Raw genomic sequence first — 23379 nt, 5'->3', positions numbered from 1 at the left:
CTCCTACAACAACCACAACAGCACCGACTACAACCACAGCTGTCCCTACAACAACAACAGCAGCACCTACTACAACCACAGCTGCCCCTACAACAACCACAGCTTCACCTACTACAACCACAGCTGCCCCAACGACAACCACAGCTGCCCCAACGACAACCACAGCTGCACCTACGAAAACCACAGCTGCACCCACTACAACCACAGCTGTCCCTACAACAACAACAACAGCAGCACCTACAACAACAACCGCTGCACCTACTACAACCACAGCTGCACCTACGACAACCACAGCTGCTCCTACTACAACCACAGCTGTCCCTACAACAACAACAGCAGCACCTACAACAACAACAGCTGCACCTACTACAACCACAGCTGCACCTACGACAACCACAGCTGCTCCTACTACAACCACAGCTGCCCCTACTACAACCACAGCTGCCCCAACAACAACCACAACTGCCCCTACAACGACAGCTGCACCTACAACAACAACAGCTGCACCTACTACAACCACAGCTGCACCTACAACAACCACAGCTGCTCCTACAACAACCACAGCTGCTCCTACAACAACCACAGCTGCCCCTACTACAACCACAGCTGCCCCAACAACAACCACAACTGCCCCTACAACAACAGCTGCACCTACTACAACGACAGCTGCTCCTACAACAACCACAGCTGCTCCTACAACAACCACAGCTGCTCCTACAACAACCACAGCAGAACCTACGACAACCACAGCTGCTCCTACAACAACCACAGCTGCTCCTACTACAACCACAGCTGCTCCTACGACAACCACAGCAGCACCTACTACAACCACAGCTGCCCCTACAACAACAGTAGCCCCTACTACAGCTGCACCTACAACAACCACAGCTGCTCCTACAACAACCACAACAGCACCGACTACAACCACAGCTGTCCCTACAACAACAACAGCAGCACCTACTACAACCACAGCTGCCCCTACAACAACCACAGCTTCACCTACTACAACCACAGCTGCCCCAACGACAACCACAGCTGCACCTACGACAACCACAGCTGCACCCACTACAACCACAGCTGTCCCTACAACAACAACAACAGCAGCACCTACAACAACAACCGCTGCACCTACTACAACCACAGCTGCACCTACGACAACCACAGCTGCTCCTACTACAACCACAGCTGTCCCTACTACAACAACAACAGCAGCACCTACAACAACAACAGCTGCACCTACTACAACCACAGCTGCACCTACAACAACCACAGCTGCTCCTACAACAACCACAGCTGCTCCTACAACAACCACAGCTGCTCCTACAACAACCACAGCTGCCCCTACTACAACCACAGCTGCACCCACTACAACCACAGCTGCACCCACTACAACCACAGCTGTCCCTACAACAACAACAACAGCAGCACCTACAACAACCACAGCTGCTCCTACAACAACCACAGCTGCTCCTACGACAACCACAGCTGCTCCTACAACAACCACAGCTGCTCCTACTACAACCACAGCTGCTCCTACGACAACCACAGCAGCACCTACTACAACCACAGCTGCCCCTACAACAACAGTAGCCCCTACTACAGCTGCACCTACAACAACCACAGCTGCTCCTACAACAACCACAACAGCACCGACTACAACCACAGCTGTCCCTACAACAACAACAGCAGCACCTACTACAACCACAGCTGCCCCTACAACAACCACAGCTTCACCTACTACAACCACAGCTGCCCCAACGACAACCACAGCTGCCCCAACGACAACCACAGCTGCACCTACAACAACCACAGCTGCACCCACTACAACCACAGCTGTCCCTACAACAACAACAACAGCAGCACCTACAACAACAACCGCTGCACCTACTACAACCACAGCTGCACCTACGACAACCACAGCTGCTCCTACTACAACCACAGCTGTCCCTACAACAACAACAGCAGCACCTACAACAACAACAGCTGCACCTACTACAACCACAGCTGCACCTACGACAACCACAGCTGCTCCTACTACAACCACAGCTGCCCCTACTACAACCACAGCTGCCCCAACAACAACCACAACTGCCCCTACAACGACAGCTGCACCTACAACAACAACAGCTGCACCTACAACAACCACAGCTGCTCCTACAACAACCACAGCTGCCCCAACGACAACCACAGCTGCTCCTACAACAACCACAGCTGCTCCTACTACAACCACAGCTGCCCCTACAACAACCACAGCATAACCTACAACAACCACAGCTGCTCCTACAACAACCACAGCTGCTCCTACTACAACCACAGCTGCTCCTACGACAACCACAGCTGCTCCTACGACAACCACAGCTGCCCCTACAACAACAGTAGCCCCTACTACAGCTGCACCTACAACAACCACATCTTCTCCTACAACAACCACAACAGCACCGACTACAACCACAGCTGTCCCTACAACAACAACAGCAGCACCTACTACAACCACAGCTTCACCTACTACAACCACAGCTGCCCCAACGACAACCACAGCTGCACCTACGACAACCACAGCTGCACCCACTACAACCACAGCTGTCCCTACAACAACAACAGCAGCACCTACAACAACAACCGCTGCACCTACTACAACCACAGCTGCACCTACGACAACCACAGCTGCTCCTACTACAACCACAGCTGTCCCTACAACAACAACAGCAGCACCTACAACAACAACAGCTGCACCTACTACAACCACAGCTGCACCTACAACAACCACAGCTGCTCCTACAACAACCACAGCTGCTCCTACAACAACCACAGCTGCTCCTACAACAACCACAGCTGCCCCTACTACAACCACAGCTGCCCCAACAACAACCACAACTGCCCCTACAACAACAGCTGCACCTACTACAACCACAGCTGCACCTACAACAACCACAGCTGCTCCTACAACAACCACAGCTGCTCCTACGACAACCACAGCTGCTCCTACAACAACCACAGCTGTTCCTACTACAACCACAGCTGCTCCTACGACAACCACAGCAGCACCTACTACAACCACAGCTGCCCCTACAACAACAGTAGCCCCTATTACAGCTGCACCTACAACAACCACAGCTGCTCCTACAACAACCACAACAGCACCGACTACAACCACAGCTGTCCCTACAACAACAACAGCAGCACCTACTACAACCACAGCTGCCCCTACAACAACCACAGCTTCACCTACTACAACCACAGCTGCCCCAACGACAACCACAGCTGCCCCAACGACAACCACAGCTGCACCTACGACAACCACAGCTGCACCTACGACAACCACAGCTGTCCCTACAACAACAACAACAGCAGCACCTACAACAACAACCGCTGCACCTACTACAACCACAGCTGCACCTACGACAACCACAGCTGCTCCTACTACAACCACAGCTGTCCCTACAACAACAACAGCAGCACCTACAACAACCACAGCTGCACCCACTACAACCACAGCTGTCCCTACAACAACAACAACAACAGCAGCACCTACAACAACCACAGCTGCTCCTACTACAACCACAGCTGCCCCTCCTACAACCACAGCTGCCCCTCCTACAACCACAGCTGCAGCTATAACCACAGCTGCCCCAATGACAACAGCAGCCCCTACTTCAACAGCTCCTACTACAACCACAACTGCACCTACTACTACCACAGCTTTACCTACTACCACCACAGCTGCGCATACAACAGCAGCACCTACCACAACCCCAGCTGTCCTGACTACAACCACATCTCCCCCTACATCAACCACACCTCACAATGATTAACACTGCTAATTAAGTTCTTTCTTAAGACTTTGAGGATCTGTAATTTACAAAACATTTTGAATTCATGAAATCTATTTTCTTTCCTCCAAAGCAAATAAATGTTGTACCCTGTATTATGGTAAAATTTCTTAATGGTAAAAGAGTGATCATGCTCTTCTAATTATGTCTGTCATATACATTGCATTATTTGTCATAATTTATTCAGACACACGACTGGATGTATTTCAACCAGTTGGGTGTGTATATTCTCTTGTTTCACTGCAATTTATTTTTACAATCCTTCCCTCATTATGTCTGTTGCATCAGTTCTCAATTTTTGTTTCATACTCTAGTTCATGGGCGTGTTCTTTTTGTATTTATATAACAGTCATCGGTTGCTTTTACCAAAATGCAACACAGACATAAAATATTGCATATTTTTAGGGTGTACATTGAAATGCAAGCTTCTGACTTTTGATCAATCACTTCAGTAATAATAAAAACATATATAATACCACAAGATGGATGCAAACGTTTTTTTCTGTTGATTGTTTTATTTATGACCGTTTTCTCCAGTTTGAAACAGATCAGCTCTAGACAGAGAACTTCTTAAATTCAGAAAAGTAATCATATTTGATAGTAATAATTGCCCTAACTTTTCTTTTAAAACAAACAAGATTTATCCACACGACAGTGTCAGTAATTTATTCAGGACTACTGGCAGAAAAAACGTCAGGATTGTTTAGTTTTTACTATTTCGTGTCTACTTTAGGTCAATAGTCTGTTGCGTGTGTTGGGTAGGGCATATTTTGTTATGATATAATCATAAAATAAAATCATTTAATATCTTCATTGTATTCAAATAAAACATATTAATGTTAGTATTTAGTTGTTTGTAAGATGAACTCTGGACAACAATGAACAGGACATTTTTTTAATGTTGAAATAACACGGCGTGACGCCGTCTACAAAAAGAATGGTCCATTGTCTGTATAATAAAATGTAGTGGCGTCACTGTGACATGCATGGGGAAGTTTCTCTCCTTTACAAAATATGTCTACTGCTGTTGTATGACAGCAAACGTGCTGAACAAAGTTCAATACATCACATTATATATATCTTCAGATCAGTCATATTTTTGTGGTTTAGAGGTTTAGGGGTGTAAGCACATACAATAAGGTTAGTTGAAAGACGGATGTTTAAAAAAGAAATTTAAACTAGGTGTGAAAACAAACCCATTATATGCTGTATATCAATAATAAAAGCCACATTTCTTCAGAAAAGACGAGCTTCAAAATCTATAATAATAATAATAAAGTTTCTATATTTAAAACAAAGAAAAACAAATGTTACCCTCTCTTTTCTTTAAAGTCAACTAATAATCAAACAGCAGAAAAAGAAGTCTTCATCTGCAAAGCAGTTGTTACTGTACAACTTTTTTTCCACATGGTAATTTAATCTTTTGTCTGAATATTCTTGAAAGCTTCTGCATTACCTCCAAATGTGTCAAACAAGAACAGCTTTCTTCATCCAAATATGTTTTCCCCTCTCTGAAGGTCTAACTAAAAAGTCGCAGGAAAGAGGTTCCTGCTTCAGATAATGATCAAAAGATGTGCACCAATCAAATTTAAGCCTCTTCAGACATTGATTTAAGATAGTTGCTTGGCTTGAAATTGCATAGGTTGTTGGAACCTTTGGACACTTAAGATACTTAAATAAGACACTCAGCATTCAGCATGTTCGAATAAACAGCAGCTACCACATTATTAAACAGACTTTGAGAGTCTGTTGCGAGTATCCAAAAAATATTTTGTAGTAATTCCACCCAAATTTAGTCCAATAACTTTCAAGATTTTAAGTACATGAAAAGATTCTTAAAGTCAGTGTATTCAATTCTAAAACTGTATGGAACATTGTTTCACTGTCAAAAATCATCTCAGGCAATCAGCTGCTAACCTTGTTCACAAAATGGAAAGGATTTCAATCATGTCATTACTTGAGATTATTTCAAAACACAAATCAAAGTAAATACTGCCATTGTTATGTCCCTGGTCTAGGAGAACCGAGGTATAACATAATAAGCGACCCCCACTCTTCCCACTTCCAACAACCACCAGCAGTCCAAGCCACATTAGTTGGAAACACATCAGTTTAATTCAGAGGAGAGAATTGACAAACAATAAACAAAAAGTCTAAGGTACCCTCAACCTTACTTGACAAAAAAGAATTGAAAATCAAAGACAATATTCTTACCTAACTCCTTAGAGACAAAACATGAGAAAAATATTTAAACAAAAATAACGCTTCTCTCTCGCTTGTGCAAATCAACAGACAGAAATGCACAGTAGGCCTACAACACACAGAATCCTAACAATCATGAAATTATTAACAATCATAAACTGTAGATCCTTAAATATGTCAAAAAAAGATTACTTTCTGGCTCTTGATTTCAATATCTTTTTCAAACACTTTAACAAAAATGAACCACACACAGCAAGGTCCTGTCTAGTGGTGTTGAAATTATTTGAAATAACAAACATGAAGGCTTTTCCCGTATCATTTGTTTGAGGTGTTACCCATATTGTCCCATTCTTTAGAGTTCATGGACTGAGCTGTGAGGCTCAGGAAGCTTTTGAATGTCAAAGTTTTGAAGTAGACTGAAATAAAATACAACAAGTTCTTCGTAGTTCTTTTTGGAAATTCTTTCATTGATGCCATGGAATCTAAAAAAAAGGGGGGGGAAACAACATTCTTTAGGTTTTCTACAAAGTGAATATACATTTTCTAAATTCAATTCCTGATTTTTGTTATTGCAAGAAAGAGACTTATTCCTCACCAAAGCTAAGAGGATAACTGGGCAAAAGGTTGCTTCTATACATAAACCTCTTCTTTGTTCAAGGGAAACTTGACATTTGAACAGCTAAAGTATGTTACACAATTTCATCACAACAGCAGGAAAAAAAACCTCTCTTGTTGGAGAAAATGCCCCCTAGTTTGTTAGATATTACTATATTGAAGCAGTTTATTGTAGAGCTGCATCAGGCTGTGTTCTGTCCAATACAATTTGAAGGTGTACTAGTTCTTACCTCTGAGCATCACCTGGTTTAAACCAGATAGGGGCAAAGCGATAAATATCATTCGTCAGATCCTTGAAGTGTCTACTGTCTGTGTTCCCAATGCAGATACCTGCATAATAAATGCATTTTATCTATCAAAACAAGAAAACTCATCATTATTGTATAGTAATTCCAGTTTCATAAATTAATACCTGGAGCAACTGTTACAGAGGGAAACATATCCAACACTGTCTTCTTAATGATCTGGAAGCCAAAAGACTTTTCATCAGAAGAGCTGACAGGCAGAGGGTCAAAACCATCAACAAGCTCCATCTTCACTCGCTCGTCCCCCACTGTAGACTGGACAAGGTCCAGGACCTGATCCACACAACAAACAACTTTTTCAACACAGGATATTTTTGGTGAGATATCTGCAATAGTTCGAAACAAGAATAAAAATGTATACTTCACCTCTTGTAATGTCTGCGCTGAATGGATTCGAAGATTAACATAAGCTTCAGCAAGGGAAGGGATGACATTTACCTACACATAAGTAAGATATCAGGATTTTTCTTCAGAAAAAAATAACTGCTGGCAAAATAACTTTTTCTAATAATTATTTTTTTTTTAATTCAAATAAATAATACATGTACCTTAACTCCGGAATTAAAAATTGTTACTGCTGTGGTTGTCCTTACAAAAGCATTAGTGTCCGATTTTTTTTCAAGCACCCTGTAATGGAAAAAACTCACTGATTTATCCTTACAGACAAAATCAAGAGATACATGATCAATAAATTTTAAGGAATGGAATTACCTTCCAAGGAGTGGAGAAAACAGCCAAAAATTGGACATAATGAACTTCATGGGAAACTTGAACTACAGGCAAATAATGAATGTTTGTTACAAAAGAGATCTACAATGTGAGCAGGACAAGTAGCTAGTTACCCTTACCTTATGGGCGAGATGCTCAAAGGTACCACGTTCAGGTCCATGACCAAATAATCTCGGCATGGGGTTCTCTTCTAATCTGAAGGCACAACATGGTCAAAGTTTCTGATTTTGTCTTATTTTCCATGAAGAGGTATATATTTTAAATGTATTGCATAATGTCCTCCCACCTTTTGACTGCTCCAGCCAAGATCCCAATGCTGGTCTCACGGGGAGGCATTGAGGAATGACCAGGGGCCATAGACACACTAAGTTTTATCGTGGCTGAGCCTTTTTCACTTATTCCAATTCTACACATGTATGACCAGAGACAATGAGAAAACAGAAAACTCATTTAATGTGCATCTTTTTATTTGTGTATTTTACACATTTTAGTATATATGCAAAAAGCCTGGAACAATTATAAAGAGATTAGTTCCACTAGAGAATTACAGGTTCTCACAGAGCTGCAGGTCCATCAAGTCCACTGATGACCCCATCAAGTACAGCTAGGCCCTCATCCATGACAAACGACAGCTGCACATTACGCTGCTTCATTAACCGTACTATACTCATAGCCCCTTTGTAACCACCGACCTTTAAAAAAAGAAATGTTCAATGACTCAGACATTTAGATTTTTTTTATATTAATGAGAAATTCAAAAAGATAGATTTTTACGAAGATCCAAAGAATAATTAAAAGTTATATCACCTCTTCATCATGACCAAGACCGATGTAAAATCCTCTGCGTGGAGCATATCCTTTTATCAGTAAGAAGTCCAGTGCCTGGAGTATTCCCTGAAAGACAAGACGTATAACTGTTGAACCTACCAGGGACATGACAGGTACATCAAATATTTCTAAAAACTCAGATTTACAGCGAGCTCAAACTAAATATCACTTATTATCTGACCATTAATGGGCTCTTGTCGTCTATGGTCCCTCTACCATAGATGAAGCCATCTATCTCCTTGGCAGAAAAAGGTGGGGCCTCCCAACCATCAGACTCTGAGGCTGGTACAACATCAATGTGTGCCAGTAGTAGGTATGGCACCAGGTCAGGGTTTGACCCTTTCACCCAAAAGAGATGGCTGTAGTTGGCCACCAATTCATGATGAACCAATCTCGAAGAAAAAACTGTTGGGAAGGCTAAGAAAAAAAAGAATAAGAGTTTAAAGGTGATTTCCTCCAAAATTACACAATAATGTTTAATGCTAAACCTATAGAACATTACATATCCAACAAAGGTCAAGAATGTTAAAGAATGACCTGGAAGGTTTTGTCAGGGCTAGACTTTCCCTGACAGTCAAGATGTCAAAAAGAAAATCAGCTGTAATGGATTTCCCAAAGTTAAAGGAATTATAAAGTTTAACTAAAAATACATTTCTGCCTTTTGTTTCAAAGTTTAAGATATTTGAAAAATGCTCTCATTTGAGTTCTTAATGATTCTACATGTTAAACGGTTCTTCATAACTTTAATTGAACTTTGTCAGGCACCGGAGCTTTAAAACAAAAAAATAATTGAAACCAACATTTAGAACCTCTAACTGACATAATCTTGCCCATGTCAATTACTTAGATTATTTTCAAGGCAGAGTTAAGAGACGACATGTCCAATTTTGAAACACATTTTGGACACATTTTGTTTTTAGGGAAGATGACAACGAACAAAAATAAGTCAAAGGGAAATACAAGGGAAAAACTGTTTGTAAAAAATGCAAGTTATTTACTTTCCACTGTTTCAAAGAAGGTCATTCCTAATTTAAAACTAAAATGTCCTTCTCATTTCAAGTGATGCTTTGATTTTAGTTTGAAATATTCAATAAATAACCACAAAATAGTTCATCAGACATACACTCTCATTAGAAAAAAAAAAGCTGCCAGCATTAATAGTTTGTCTGTTGTGTTTTTGTTTTGTTTTATTGTTTTTTCTCTCTCTCTCATTTCCTTCTATTTTAATAGTTTTATCCTTTCAAAAGCCACCTGTGGACAAGTGTTGCACATGCACATGTTGCAAATGTAATTGCTATGTCAACGTCAAATAAACTTTGAATGAATAAATAATAGCTGAGCATATTTACAGTAGAGACCATGTCAGTGAACCACGAGGGACAAAAACAAAAACAAATAATTGTTCATCGATCGTAGACGAGGTCAAATATCCAACTCATTGTGATATTGATTAGAGCTCAACACTACTGTCAATTCATGAGTGTGTCGACCTGGGCTAAAAACACACAAGTTATAACGCGTAGCTGTATGTAACATGAGCTAACGTTAGCTCATGTTTGAGGCTAGTAGCATGGGCCTTTTCGTCCACCGTTGGCATCGAAATTAATCGGTTAACCGTTCAGTTTGCTAACGTTATCGGTTAACGTTTCCTAGCTCCAGCTGATCGGCTACAGTATGTCGCGAGACAGCTCTGAAGCGCACGAGCTTTTGTAAATGCATACAATACAATACAATACAATACAATACAGTGAACAGGCTCACAAATAAGTATATAACTTAAAGGGCATATCACCAATTGCATTGTCGGCTTTACCTTTTCGCAGGAGGCTGTCAAAGTCACACAGCGCGGTGGTGTTTCCCTCAGTCTCTGAGAATGACACTGTGGGGATTCGGATCGCTTCTGGATGAATGAAAACAGATAATTAAATTAAAAATATGTAGTAGCCTGCTTAGCTCCTTCCGTTCACTTTCTCTTACCTGCTTCCCACGGACGTTAAAACACAATTTAACACTCTTTAACCGACCTTTGAAGTTAGCGAAAAGCTCCTCTCTCCGGTATTCGTCTATGACAAGCGAAATGTTTTTCGTCTTTTCCCAGTGTGCGAGTTGAAGTCCGACATTTACGTCCAGTGTAAAAGTCCTGATAGATGCTACAGTAAACAAGAGCAGAACTGTCAGTATAAGGCTGCAGATGATAATCTTTAAAAACTTAAATATTTTGAACTTTGGCCCCGGGTCTGTCATTTTGTGTGGGTTGTTTCGGTGACGGAGCTGGAGCAGCGATGTGACAGTGGAGGCAGACCGGGTGCAGATTGAAGAGGTCGGGTGCAGAAAGAGCCCCCTGCTGGTGTGAAGGCAAACAACAGTCTTTCTGTTCAACGGATGTTATCAATGCACAGTGGGTGTCATGTTATTGGGACCAGTGGCCTTTCTAGAGGGGGGGGGGGGCGGGGGGGGTCCTCCAACTACTCTTCATCACCACCATGTCTTTTGGCAACCAGAGCGCTTTCAGATGAGGCAGATGAGGTGTGTGTGTGTGTGTGTGTGTGTGTGTGTGTGTGTGTGTGTGTGTGTGTGTGTGTGTGTGTGTGTGTGTGTGTGTGTGTGTGTGTGGTTCAGTTCCATAAATCTCACCGTGACACACAGCCGTTACCATGGTGATGCCGAAACCGATTGTGATTTATTCAGCAGCCTGCCTCTCTTTGTCTATCGTTTTAAAAGCTTGATTACCGGGCTGAAAGACTATTATGGCATTTTTCGGTTTGACGAACCTTGGTTATCAATATCCAATAGGCGATAAAATGATTGTTAATCCGAAAAGGACGCTTTATCCTCAGGGTAAGAGGACATTTACGTCGTCTCAGTTAGCCTACCTACCTAACTTTTTGCTTGTTTGACCTAACGTCAACGAAAGCTTCAGATAATAGGAAACTTTAAAACTGCAAAGATGCAGCCTAATAATGCTTATTTAAATAAGTTACTTTAATATCTTTGAAACTCAGAAGCGCTGATGTAACGAGCATGCTGATAGGCTGTGGGTAAGATTGGGCAATGCGTACTTTATTTTTGTTTGTTTTGGGGGGTTTTTTACTTTGGGAATCACATTGAAACTTTGCATCAACCAGTGGGTATATAGTTAAGATCAAACTCTCTGTATGGCTGCAGCTAATTTGTTTAAAGATTGATTCTCTCGATCCATCTCGGAAAATAAACACATCTGGTTGAGCAAATATTTAGATCTACATGGCTCATATAGACTAATACATTATAGAGCACAGTTTTAAACTCTAAATATGGAAACAACTTAATAGGATACTTGTAAATTCTTGATATCTTTCTACTATAAATTTGTTCTTGGTTGATTTTGGTTTTGGTCAAAATGAATTGTGCATCTTTTAGGTGCCTGATGCTGCTTAACACGTTCGTCATTTCAATGTTTTTTAGGAAATCCCAAGTAATATAATTAAATTATAAGTTAAATCAAGATAGCTTAGTGCCACAAAGATACAAATCTGATTGAAATATTGATTTACTCTCTAATAATCTCTTCACAGATGCTGGGATTAACAACAAAGAGACTCCTCATTCATCTCTTCAAGATAAACAGGGATCACTCAAATTTACAGAAAGAGGCCAGTTGAACCAGCAGCCTGCACGCAGCAGCACTGACATTCACCATGGAAGCCATAAGCGATACAAGGAGATGGTCAAACGGGTTCAAATACCTAGAGGCAAGCACAGAAATTAGACAAAGTCAATTCATTTCAGAAGCTGTAACAAGTATTATAAGTCTTCTCTGTTCACCAGCCCCAAATCAGCTGTACGTAACGCCTTTAACTGATAACCAACAGTATGGATGGATGTCATCAAAATGTCCAGAGTCATGGACCCAAGTCAAGAAGTTTCCTCGAAAGAACAGTGAGATGACAAAGTCGGTAACATTCTCTAGAACTAAATTAAGGATTTTTTCAAGCATAATCTTTATTTCAGTGAGTGTAATCAAATTGTTTCTTTCACAGGTTTGTTAACAAAATGTGATTGGCAGACTGGGACTTCATCTTGTTCTATTAGTGTACAATATGTCACTTTTTCAAACACATAAAAGTCACACTGAATACATTTCAAGGACTATTTGATGTGACTTTCTGAGATTCAATTTAAGCAGGCTCATCTTTGGGGACAATAGTCTAGAGCTCTGACTTATGGTAGCTCTGAAGGTCATAAGTATAAATATTTCATCTGCTGCAAATATATTTCAGAAACTGGAAAGGGTGTGCCAATACTACTTGTTTGTGATTGGAATGAAGTCCAAACGTGACTCTTTTCTGCTGTACTGTCTCCAGTGCGTCATCCACGGTGCTAGTTTTTAGTTCGGCTTTAGGTGTTGCCTATTGACAGGAAAGTCTTAGTGTGGGAAGACAGGATGCCTAGATGCTTGTTGTTCAGCCAGAATTGTGTAGTATTCCAATCCAGGACTTGGAGGACATTTGAGCATTAAAGACCCTACTGCTTAGTTGTTGATTTGTTTGGATTATCCTCTACAATTACGTCTGAGCCCAAGCCATCCACACAAAAGAAAAACAATAATAGGCTTCAATTTAGTGAAACATATTTACAGCAGTTTAAATATTTAGAGAGTTTTATTATTATTTTGAAAATGTAGTTACAATGAAGTCAGACAGTATACATCTATTGAACTCTTCAGGCTACCATTATCAATATCCTTTCAGCAAATTGTCAATTTATGTTATGAAGAGCTCATATTACTACCAGAGTTTGATTTAGAAACTGTCAAATGTCAAGTTTTTTATTTCCTTCACGCAGGGGCAAAATTCTTGAAAACAACTTTGGGATGATTTACAGATTACTGTATAACTGTAATGATCACTGCCACCCAGCAGGGGCCGACGTAGGCCACATCAAAATTCATGTAACTCACCAAATTAATCAGGTTTACTTTAAGTTGAGTTAGTGGAAAGTCAAGAGTGGGTGATAATTTTAGGATGATGTTTCCTATGTTTTGCTTTAAGTTTTATCATCCCAGCTAGTCCTTGCTGGGTCTTTTTATAGTTTGTTTGCAGTAGTCAGAACTCTTATTCATTTTGGACATTACTGTCACACTGGACCATTTCTCTAACTATACTAATGTCCATGTCAGATAGATAGCCTCTTAGTTATGTTATGTTCCATGAAACTGATTTAAAATAAGACAGCTGGACTCTAAAGGGACTTGACCATGTTATTGAAAAAAAGACAAAATGTAAACATATCTAAAATCCTTCCAAATTAAATGGTAAATGGACCTGAGCTTACATAGCGCTTTTATTATTAGTCTTCAGACTCCCACGTTACTCTATGCTTTTACACTGCCTGTCACACCTACACATTCACACCCATTCAAAGCCATTCACACACTGACTGGAAGCTATACAGTGAGACCTTCAGAAGTAACTATTACCATTCATACACATTATGTGCCTCCAGCAAAGCAGTGGGAGCAATTTGGGGTTAAGTGTCTTGCCCAAGGACACAACGACATTTTGTGTGAAAGTCTGTTGACCCAGACTATATAAAGTCACCTTTTGCCCCTGTGCATGTTTAGATAGCAGAGAATGCAGCAGTCACAGGATGTGGCAAAGGAATGGGCTTTACAGATTAAAGTTTGTATGAACTTGTAGTGCTGGCAACAGGTAGTTGTATGAGGATAACAGAATATTTGATATTTAGTAGTTATGCAGTTGGTAATGTACTTATTATACAGTAAGTCAGTAACAAGAATGTTCTCATCTCCCCAGAGATTGTCTTAATAATGGCCTTTTGTCCGGTGGTGATAGAGTTGACGAGGACCTTTGTGCTGGTTATGACCATCGCTTTGAAGTTGTCACCAGTCTTGTCAATCTCAGATCTCGTCTTGATGTCTTTGCATTTTTGGATGAGCTTATCAGGAAGACCGATGGCCCTTATGAAAGGCTGAATGTTCCCCCTGAGACTCCAGTTAGTGTTTCCAGAAAAATACATGGTGACTTGATTCATTGTGTGCTTCTGTTCCGACAGGCCATGCTAAAACAGCCACAGTCAATTTTGAAGCACTGCTAAGGAATAAACACACATAACAGCAATTTTATTTTTTTTATTTTTTTCTTCATGGGAAAATTTTCTTTTTCTCTTTGTCATAGTCCTCAACTCTTCTTGTCTTTCAACTTTGCGGAACACTCCCCTTTCAACCTCTCCAACTCAGGGAAAATACAAATAAAACAAAAACAAATATGGAAGGATTCATCAGGCCTGAGCAAAAAAACACTGTTTCAGTAGTATGGGGACAACCTTCCTCCCCTGTCCTGTTCTCCCACAAAACATCCCAAGAGTTAACAATCAACACAAGTCTATGGACAGCCAATAGAAATAGAATACATACAATGCACATTTTGATAAACTAAAGTCCATTCGATAAACTCTTTGCTTGCATGAATCACTCTTCATTGGTCACAGTTTGTTTGAGAGTTGGTGATCTCCGTTACATTACTGTCCTCTGGTGCTTCCAACACACCTGAGGCCAAATATCATTGCACAGTAGGGACCAATTAGCACAAGGCTGCATGAGCTGGCTTTGGTACAAACATGATCAACTGTTGATTGCCATTGTTGAGTGTTGCAGAAGAGCTAAAATCAGTGCTGAGTTCTCCCAATTATAAAAGTTGACGCGGGAGATCAATGAAATAATAAAAATGTTAACTGAAGATTACTTTGACAAGCCCTTATCCATTTCCCTCTCTGACCAAACATCAGCAGTCCAATCAGGGCAAGCAGGCACAGTTCCTGTTCAGTGTTCGTTTATGAATTGTTTTTAATAACTTAAGGCAATTAAACTCAGCTATTAGTACTGAAAGACTGAGTGTCAGGGTTGTAGATACAAGAAATGCATGTTCGTTTATTCTGCCTTGTCCTCTTTACAACTCTTTAACACCGGGGATGTCATTTTTAAGTGCTGAGAAGTTTATGTGTGGAAAGTAGACATCACCTTGAAAGTCCGACTGAGATTTACAATACTGCAGTAGTGGCATAAATAAAAAAATAAAATAAAAAAAAGCACAGTGAATCACCTGTAAGTGTGTGTATACTGCGATTCTTATGTGAGCATACATTGCTCAGTTTCTGCTGCAAAGGCAGCTATTGGTTATTACTTCCTATACATGATCACACATATCACCAATTGACGCACTGTAATGTACATTAGCACTGAACAGCAGGATTCATTGGCTGCAGTTGATCAGTTGGTACCAGTGAGCTTGAGCTTTACGACTGGCATTTTACAAGAAAGCGTGCTGGTCTTTGATCCTTTTCATTGGAATGGAATCATCATAATAAGTATAATAATTAATTAGAATCTTCATAATAATAATAATAATAACATTAAGAATATACAAATGATGAATACAGAAGTGATACAAAATACCCTACGTTAAAACAAACAAAAATGAAAACAAGATACCACAATCAGACATGCTTCAAAGCGGTTATGTTTGGCAAGAAAGCAGTTTTTGTTGTCTCATAAAAACCTCACAGTGAAAAAAGTTATGCCCCTTCAGGATTACAAAGCACAGTATTCAGTCAAAAATCAATGTTTTTCTTTCCTTCATTTATTTCTTCTTCACAGAAGAATCAAGCTCTGTGGTACCACTGCGCTGAAATCCCAGGTTTCCTCCTGATGGCTCTGGAACAACTAGGTGATTTTACGTTCCTTCATTTCCATTTGCAACAAACAAAAAAGTTCTGTGAAAGGGAAGGAGCAGTCGATGATACTAATACAACCGAGACCAGCTGTCCACGCGCTGCTCAAGCTCTGAGGAACCAATCTGACATAAAAATGAAGATCAACCCAACTGGAGCGTCTTCAACTCCTAAAAAGAAATATAGAACTCACCTTCAAATAACATCCTTAGTCGTCTGAAGTTATTTTGATTTGAGGTTGGGGTAATATAGTTTTGAATTAAAGTGATCCAACTCCTTGCTGCCTGAATGATAGACAAAATAAATAAATCTCACATATTCTATGAAAACTACGAAGCAGTCTTTGCTGCCAGCAGTCGGGCTAAAAGAGGGTTCAGACCTTCTGCAGAAAAACAGAGGTGATGATCATTGCTGACTTTAGCGAGAACATATTAAACATGTCTTGCCTTGCTTTTAGTAAATACTTTAGTCTTTGGTCAATATATTTCTCCTCAGTTTATACATATATTTTACACACACAAATATGCATGTACATACACAATTATAAACGTGTAATAAACTGGATATTTGTGCATGTATGTAGTCACACTTTTTCATAAAGGACCTTTTGCACAAAACATTGAGATCAAAATAAATAGTTAAATCCAGAAACAAAACATGAGTACCTATTTATAAATCATGTGAAATAAAAAATACAGGGAACAAAACACAAAATTTAAAAAAAAAGTAGCCTTATGTACAGCGTTAATCTTCATTTGACACAGGCTAAAAGGCGTTTGTTTTAATAAACAGACTTTGCATCTTTCAAGAAGCCTGAGAGAGAGGCTAGACATGAGAAAAACACTTGTCCCTCCACATGTGTGGGCCAAAATGGCTGTCCAATGAGAACATTTTCCTCTCATCAAGAACACTTTTCCTTTTGAAGTCTTTGACGTTTTTTTTCTCTTTGCTTGGGATTCAAGTGATGGCATATCTAGTTTTTAGCCAGTCGTTGCACTGTGAGTCCTTTGCTTAGTGCGGCTGTGTCCTTGCAGAGGGATCACCCAGACATCTGCTGCTGCCACGGCTGCTAACTGTTGGGCGGTGCATCATTCAGGAAGTAGGTTGTCATTTCCCCTTTACCTTTCACTTTTACCACCCCGCGACACTCCAGCACATACCCTTTGTCCGCAAGCACCTGATGAAGGTCTGTAGTCACCTGTAAGCAGAAAGAAAAACAAGAAGAGGCAGGTCTATATTAAAGTTTATACTTAGCTGACAAAATACAAACAGCAGCCATAACACTATGACCACCTTCCCTAATATCACATGTGGTCCCCGTGTCCCTGGTTTATCTTTGTCTTCTGGAAAGCATTGAGTAGACATTTGTATGAAATGCGCTATATAAATACAATTGAATTAAATAAATATAATGTAAGTCCCACTTTTGCTGCCCTAAGAGCCCTGACCTGTAAAGGCACATCGTATGTTCTGACACCTTCCTGTCAGAACCAGCATTAACTTGATCAGCTATTTAAGCAACAGTAGCTCTTCCCCAACCAACCAATCAACTTCTTGGACAAAATGTTCAATTACTGCTTAACTTGTCCCACCCACTGACAGGTGCCATTGTTCCAAGATTATCAATTGTATTCACTCTATCTGTCAGGGCTCATAATGTTATCGCTGATCCATGTAGAAAAAGGAGCTCGACTTGTGTGTCCTGGAATATAGGGTATATATGCACAATCTAGCTGAGTCAGAGACTTTTATATTTTCATTCTTTTTAGTTTCCGGATGTTCATGTTGACATTTTTCACATTTTAGTTCTTAGGTGGCAACATTTTGTCCTGTGGGTTTGAACAGTAAAATAGCCTTTAGTAAATGTTTAGAATTAAAATCTTACTTGAAGCTGCTCTAATCAATATTTAAACTTTAAGTTGCGATAATAGTTAAGGCTAATGACTAGCTGTCCTTTGTCATTCAGACTTGCAATTTATAAAGATGTTCAGGGTTTGGTGTGCTACCCCAAATTTTCTATAACTTCAATAACTGAATTTAATGGGAGTATGTGGCTTTAAAACATGAACATCATAGCCATAATAAACGATAACCTGTAGCCCATCAGTAAAACCTTTAAAAAGGAAGAAGTGCAGGGTGTTTTTCTGTTTCATTCCTTTACTGATACATATTTTATTGTTGGGCTTTTATGTTTTGGCAATCACTTCTTAATGTTGGTTTTGATAAGAGCTAATAGTAATGTTCTTATTATATTCAAATGATGTTGTTGTCGTGTTTAGAATATAACACAGACTCAAATAGTCGGTCGAAGGTATGACCTCATAAAAGGTTTAGCTGAAGTTGCTCTTGAAATACTCAATTCGGCTTACATTTTAGTAGCCGTCAAAGAAATCCTACCTGTATGCAGTCAGGTACACCTGTGCTGTCCATACGACTGGCCACATTGACTGTGTTTCCCCAGATATCATACTGGGGTTTCCGTGCACCGATAACCCCAGCTACAACAGGTCCGATGTTGAGACCTGGAAAGAAGAGGGAAAAAAGTTTTTCTTCATCAACAGTAAGGATCCTTTTGCACGTTTACTACAAAATCATAAGAGGAAGAAGGACTTAAAAAAATGTCAACATGTGGCATTACCTATCTTCATCTGGAAGTTGTTGAAGGAATGCTCATTGATGTATTTCATCTGCTCCCTCAGCCTCATGGCATAGTCTGCCAGTGCAGTGATATGAGAACGGCCCTCCTTGTCGTAGGTGGAGTCATTGAGACCAGAGGCCGCCATGTAAGTGGAGCCAATGGTCTTGATCTTCTCTAGTTGCCTGTATTTCTCCTCACTGATAATCTGAGAACAGACGGTAATGACATTTGTGCAGTTTTCAAACTTTTTAGAAAAAGCTGCACACTGAGCTTTACAAAAAAACGCAATCCAATTTATTTTACCTCATCAAAATCGGCAATGATTTCATTGAGCAGCCGGAGACACTCGACTCCCTCATTGTTGGCCTCTAGCTCCACATAGAACTCAGAGAAGTTGCTGATGGAGGCAAACATGACGGCAACACACTCACAGGACTGGTAGTACAGCTCGTCATTACGCCGCTCACGAGCTAAAAAGTGGGCAGCTACGTCCTTCGGTAGAATATTATGGAGGAGGCGACGATTGTAGGCTTGCAGTTCCTCCATCTCCTCCTTCTCCTCTGTGGCCTGGAAGTGGAGGCACTTTGTTAGATAATAAATTTATTTTATATTCATTATTACTAAGGGGTGATCTATTACCAAAACCAGACTGCAGATATTACATTTTCACACATTGTTTTGTATTTTGATGGACAACTTAAAGGCCCTTTGCTTGACAGTGAAGAGGTAAGTTAGTAGTTTAGATGAAGTGATGGCGCCCTCTAGTGGATAATGCTTATACCTGTAATTTCCACAGGAAGTCAAGGCGTGCAGTAGATTCGACCTGCTGGGCATGCAGATACAGTGCCAGCACAAAGACAGTGAGGATCACTGGTGTCATGACCCTCAGGGACACTTTGGTCACAAATATTTTGCTGCAAAAGTGTTGGGGGAACATAGTCGGATTATTAAAGTAAAAATAATAGAAAAGGAGATCAAATACTTTAAAAGTGCCACTAAATGTATTCTTACCACGATTCTGAAGTTTCATTGAAACTGGACCTAAAGGTACAAACATAAAATAAAGATTCTGGTCATTACAAAAGCAAATATTCATTGTTATATTGTTGTATCAGCTGTGTTTCTTTTTTTTAATCGTTATATAAATAGTTCACTTCTTACCATTGAGCACTAGTTTCATTTGGACCGCTAAAAGAGAAAAATAAAACGGTTAGTCTCTGTGATTATTGTTTTTTTTTTTAATTCCCACATTTTAAACTAAAGGTGCTATATGTAACGTTCAACAATACTGCATTGGTACCAACACTGCATTGGCTGTGAGGCAAACTGCACTAGTAACCTGTTGCTCGCTCTCCCTCGCATGCTAGTCATACGTGCTCGTACATACACAAATGAGCTGTTTACAAAGGAGGTAAGTGGTCATACACGTGAGAGTCTGTGAAGAAGTTATTGTGTCTCACTCTCCATCCTATCCACAGATAGAAGTGTGTGGAAGGTGGCCTCTGGCCGTGCAGGTAAAGACCGGAACTGTGTGATGAGTTTGTATTTTGTACTGTTGATTTCTGTAAGCGTAGTGGAGTGAGGAGGACGTTGGAACACAAATCAAATGACACTGCTTGGAGCTTTAGTAGAATCGGACCCGGGGAAAATTGTATACAGGCAACATAGATAGACAGTAAACATCTACTACATATTTACAAATCAGTTAAACATTTGCCCATTAGATAAAACATACATGTAACTTGTAGCTATATATAAATTGTTCACCCGATGGCGGTATCACTACAAATGCAGTATTTTTGAAAGTTACATATAGCTTTCCTTACAAAGCTGTCTTTTGTTTGTTTTTCAATACTTTGTTACAACTACTAAAACACAGAGAACAAAAGCATGTTTAAACACCTATAAATGAGCAAAAGTTCTGTGCATACAAACTGACACAAATACAGTCTTACTGAAAAGTTTTCTGTTTTAGAGTAGAAAATGTAAAGATGTCAAGAAAAAGCAATCAAAACAAACTTCCACTGATCAAAACTGACAATTGGAGCTGCAAATATATGTTGCTCTAATTTGAAAAAGTATTACACTCAGTAACCATTCTTCATTCAAAGGTAACACGTACACATTGCTTTATATTAGCATCCAGCCCGTGCGACTTACATGGCATTTGAGGTGACAAAGAGGTCTGCGTTGTCAAATAGTGCTACTTGTGGCCACTCCACCAGCAACAGGAAGGTGAGCTGGATGAGCAGCATCAGGACCAGCTTCCCTATGCTGCTGATCTGCAGGAAAACCGAGCAGGCCAGCAGCGTCAGCAGCACACTGTAGCTGAAATACTGACACAAAAAGGAGAGCGCTGTCACAAAGTGGTGTTTATCATCAGTGGATCTCACAGAAACTCAAATGCAAATGTGACATTCTCTCTTTGAAATGGTTCAACCAGTTGCGTCGGAAACACAAACAGTGAAGTGGTGCCCTAACAATGAACTCACCTCGGGAAAGGGACAGGAGGGGCCTTGGCTAGGACAGATCTCTAGACCCCCTTCAACAGAAACATTCAAGCTGCGGATCATACAGGGCGTCACCAGGTGTGTGGAGGTGTTCAGCTTCTCAGCAACACATTGAGCCAAGCTCTTGGTGTCACAGGCGAACTGCAGATTCACACACAAGAAAGTGGTCATGCCTTACAATATAAATGGTTGGTTTACCATGTGGCTATACTGCATCTTTGTTTGGGTGAGCTGTGACTCACCATATTAACAAAGGCAGAGATGAAAACAAGGATGATGGTAAATACTCCAACCAGGGTGCTGTTGGTGCGAGACTGGACAATCTTCTTTGAAACAGTCTGCATTGCAGCAGGAAAGAGCTGCAAGAGTAAATAAAAGTGAGAAACACAGTAGATTTAAAAATACAGGAAATGTAATCATGTTTTTAAAAAAGTATGTGTGTAGCAGTGTTACCTTAATGCATGAATAAATGGCACAGATGAAAAGGATGTTGGCAAGTATAACGAAGATACTGATGTAGATTCCCAGCATGACCGGGGTGCTGCAAGATAAAGAAATGCATGAATAGAGAAACATTTAGGATGTTTATTACTATAATATTTTTGGTAGCTCTTCAACAAAAAGAAAAAAACAAAGAATCTGAAGCAGTTTTAGCTGCTGACTTTGATTTCTTCAGAACTATAAATGGCAAAAAAAATTACAGCTCAACTTTAATAAGTCAAAATTTAGAAGAACTTGAGCATAATGAAGGGAATCTATGAACCTTTTTTAAACACCGAAGACCAAAAGAACCAAACAGTTGTTGAAAAGCAACCTGAAACAGAGCATATTAGAGGATGTACATTGTGTAAATGTATAAAGTACTCACTGTGGAAAGACAACGATCTGTATGAATGATATGAAGCAAAACACTAGGAGAGTACAGGCGACATAACCTCCAAAACGATCGTCCACTTTTTTGGAATACTACAGCAGGAACAAAGCAGAAGAAAATGGTCAGCTGTGATCAGCAGCCTGTTCCCTTTATTAGTGTGATCTATATTTGAGAAGTACAGATAGTAATCAGGGGTGTGAGTTTGAACCTTTTTCTCCAGGCTCGAGGTCTGAAAGGTGAGCAGGAACTTCTTAACGTGGTCTTTTCTTAGCTGGTCGATACTGCGAGCATCAATGGCTCGCCCAAGAAATTCATCCACTTCATCCTCAGGATTCATGGCCTCCTGAACACCCCGGCTGCAAAAGACATAAACATAATGGGGTTAAAGAAATGCAGATAAGCAATACAGGAGGTTTTACAAAAGTGTTAGCATCAAGAGTCAGTCCTCACTTGTCTTTGCTGGAGGTCTCATCAATCCCCTGGAGGAGAGGAAAAGACAGAAAACATGACTTTGACAGGAACGCTTGCAGTCTGCTCTGTTATTATGAGTGTCTTGGTGTGGAGTCTCACCATTTGTCTGAAGACTTTGGAGTCTTTGGTCCTGGAGAAGGTTCTGTCGGGGACCCAGCGTGGCATCAGCCCCTCGTTAGAGTTGGCTCTCGTCCGCTGCATCTTAGCCATCATCGCCTTCTCCTCCTTCTGCTCGGAGGGAAGAACATAAAAGCTTGACCAACTGTTCTCAAAACAACACAGCCAGTGACAACACAAGTGTCTAAATACACAAGAGGAGGTATTTATTTATTCAGGCATGAATTACGCCCACGATGGAAGTGTACAGTCAGTTCAGGATCAAGAGGATTACTCCATTCACAAATCTGTCCACTCTTATCTGTTACTATTGTGCTTCTGCCATACTTAATGTGACCGTTCTTTGGCTTGTCACTGTTGACCTGTACATTACCTTCACCAGTTGAAGCAGCTTTAGTATGGAGCGTTAATTTAAAACACCTGTGAGGTTGTACAGTACACAGGCTTTAACACATAGGGGTTGGCATAGTCTAAAATGTGTGCTTAACGGCTAATGTTCAAACAACTAATAAAAAAAAAATAGAAAGAAGAA

The 23379-nt window shown here is 40.4% G+C and overlaps 3 protein-coding genes across 9 annotated transcripts in view; 1 reads left to right on the top strand and 2 right to left on the bottom strand.

The window, feature by feature from the left end:
* Window positions 1-4989: 4989 nt before the first annotated feature.
* pm20d1.2 (peptidase M20 domain containing 1, tandem duplicate 2) lies at window positions 4990-10815 on the bottom strand. Of its 2 annotated transcripts, XM_079358817.1 has the most exons (13): window positions 10534-10815; window positions 10323-10409; window positions 8691-8926; window positions 8489-8575; window positions 8240-8373; window positions 7968-8087; window positions 7801-7876; window positions 7664-7725; window positions 7501-7579; window positions 7319-7390; window positions 7060-7225; window positions 6878-6977; window positions 4990-6514 (listed from the first exon to the last, which is right to left on the bottom strand). In XM_079358817.1, exons 1-13 carry the CDS (start codon window positions 10751-10753, stop codon window positions 6385-6387), a joined length of 1569 nt encoding a protein of 522 aa, XP_079214943.1. In that variant the 5' UTR covers window positions 10754-10815; the 3' UTR covers window positions 4990-6384. The 2 variants fall into 2 exon arrangements, with proteins under 2 accessions (XP_079214943.1, XP_079214942.1); XM_079358816.1 differs by having other exon boundaries at window positions 7060-7390.
* A 335-nt stretch (window positions 10816-11150) lies between these two features.
* spmip11 (sperm microtubule inner protein 11) lies at window positions 11151-16440 on the top strand. The gene is made up of 4 exons (XM_079358815.1): window positions 11151-11347; window positions 12064-12240; window positions 12317-12440; window positions 16164-16440. Exons 1-4 carry the CDS (start codon window positions 11257-11259, stop codon window positions 16213-16215), a joined length of 444 nt encoding a protein of 147 aa, XP_079214941.1. The 5' UTR covers window positions 11151-11256; the 3' UTR covers window positions 16216-16440.
* The window catches only part of LOC306833516 (adenylate cyclase type 6-like), a 37905-nt gene continuing 29150 nt past the window's right edge, over window positions 14625-23379 (bottom strand). For all 6 annotated transcript variants that reach the window (XM_079358812.1, XM_079358810.1, XM_079358813.1 and 3 more), the window contains 15 exons: window positions 22830-22958; window positions 22710-22738; window positions 22468-22615; window positions 22254-22351; window positions 21839-21926; window positions 21628-21744; window positions 21368-21526; window positions 21036-21211; window positions 20037-20063; window positions 19887-19916; window positions 19657-19789; window positions 19179-19442; window positions 18876-19080; window positions 18635-18759; window positions 14625-17435 (listed from right to left, as the gene is read on the bottom strand). In XM_079358812.1, the coding sequence (XP_079214938.1) occupies window positions 17307-17435; window positions 18635-18759; window positions 18876-19080; window positions 19179-19442; window positions 19657-19789; window positions 19887-19916; window positions 20037-20063; window positions 21036-21211; window positions 21368-21526; window positions 21628-21744; window positions 21839-21926; window positions 22254-22351; window positions 22468-22615; window positions 22710-22738; window positions 22830-22958 (1857 nt within the window). In that variant the 3' untranslated portion in view covers window positions 14625-17306. The remainder of the gene's footprint in view (window positions 17436-18634; window positions 18760-18875; window positions 19081-19178; window positions 19443-19656; window positions 19790-19886; window positions 19917-20036; window positions 20064-21035; window positions 21212-21367; window positions 21527-21627; window positions 21745-21838; window positions 21927-22253; window positions 22352-22467; window positions 22616-22709; window positions 22739-22829; window positions 22959-23379) is intronic.

This window comes from Symphodus melops, assembly GCF_947650265.1.
Source record: "Symphodus melops genome assembly, chromosome: 13".
NCBI classification, from domain to species: domain Eukaryota; kingdom Metazoa; phylum Chordata; class Actinopteri; order Labriformes; family Labridae; genus Symphodus; species Symphodus melops.
Note: the sequence above shows the minus strand (reverse complement) of the source record. Positions and strands in the feature narration are given on the sequence as shown.

Bases quoted from the DNA above. Each gene is read 5' to 3' on its own strand.
- pm20d1.2 (XM_079358816.1), bottom strand. From the start codon at position 10,753: ATGACAGACCCGGGGCCAAAGTTCAAAATATTTAAGTTTTTAAAGATT. The intron at 10,410-10,533 runs GTCGGTTAAAGA...TCATTCATCCAG, and splicing joins GCTTTTCGCTAACTTCAAAG to AAGCGATCCGAATCCCCACA. The intron at 6,978-7,059 runs GTATTAATTTAT...TTTATTATGCAG, and splicing joins CTCTGTAACAGTTGCTCCAG to GTATCTGCATTGGGAACACA.
- spmip11 (XM_079358815.1), top strand. From the start codon at position 11,257: ATGGCATTTTTCGGTTTGACGAACCTTGGTTATCAATATCCAATAGGC. The intron at 12,241-12,316 runs GCAAGCACAGAA...TCTGTTCACCAG, and splicing joins ACGGGTTCAAATACCTAGAG to CCCCAAATCAGCTGTACGTA. The intron at 12,441-16,163 runs GTCGGTAACATT...TCTTCTTCACAG, and splicing joins AAGAACAGTGAGATGACAAA to AAGAATCAAGCTCTGTGGTA.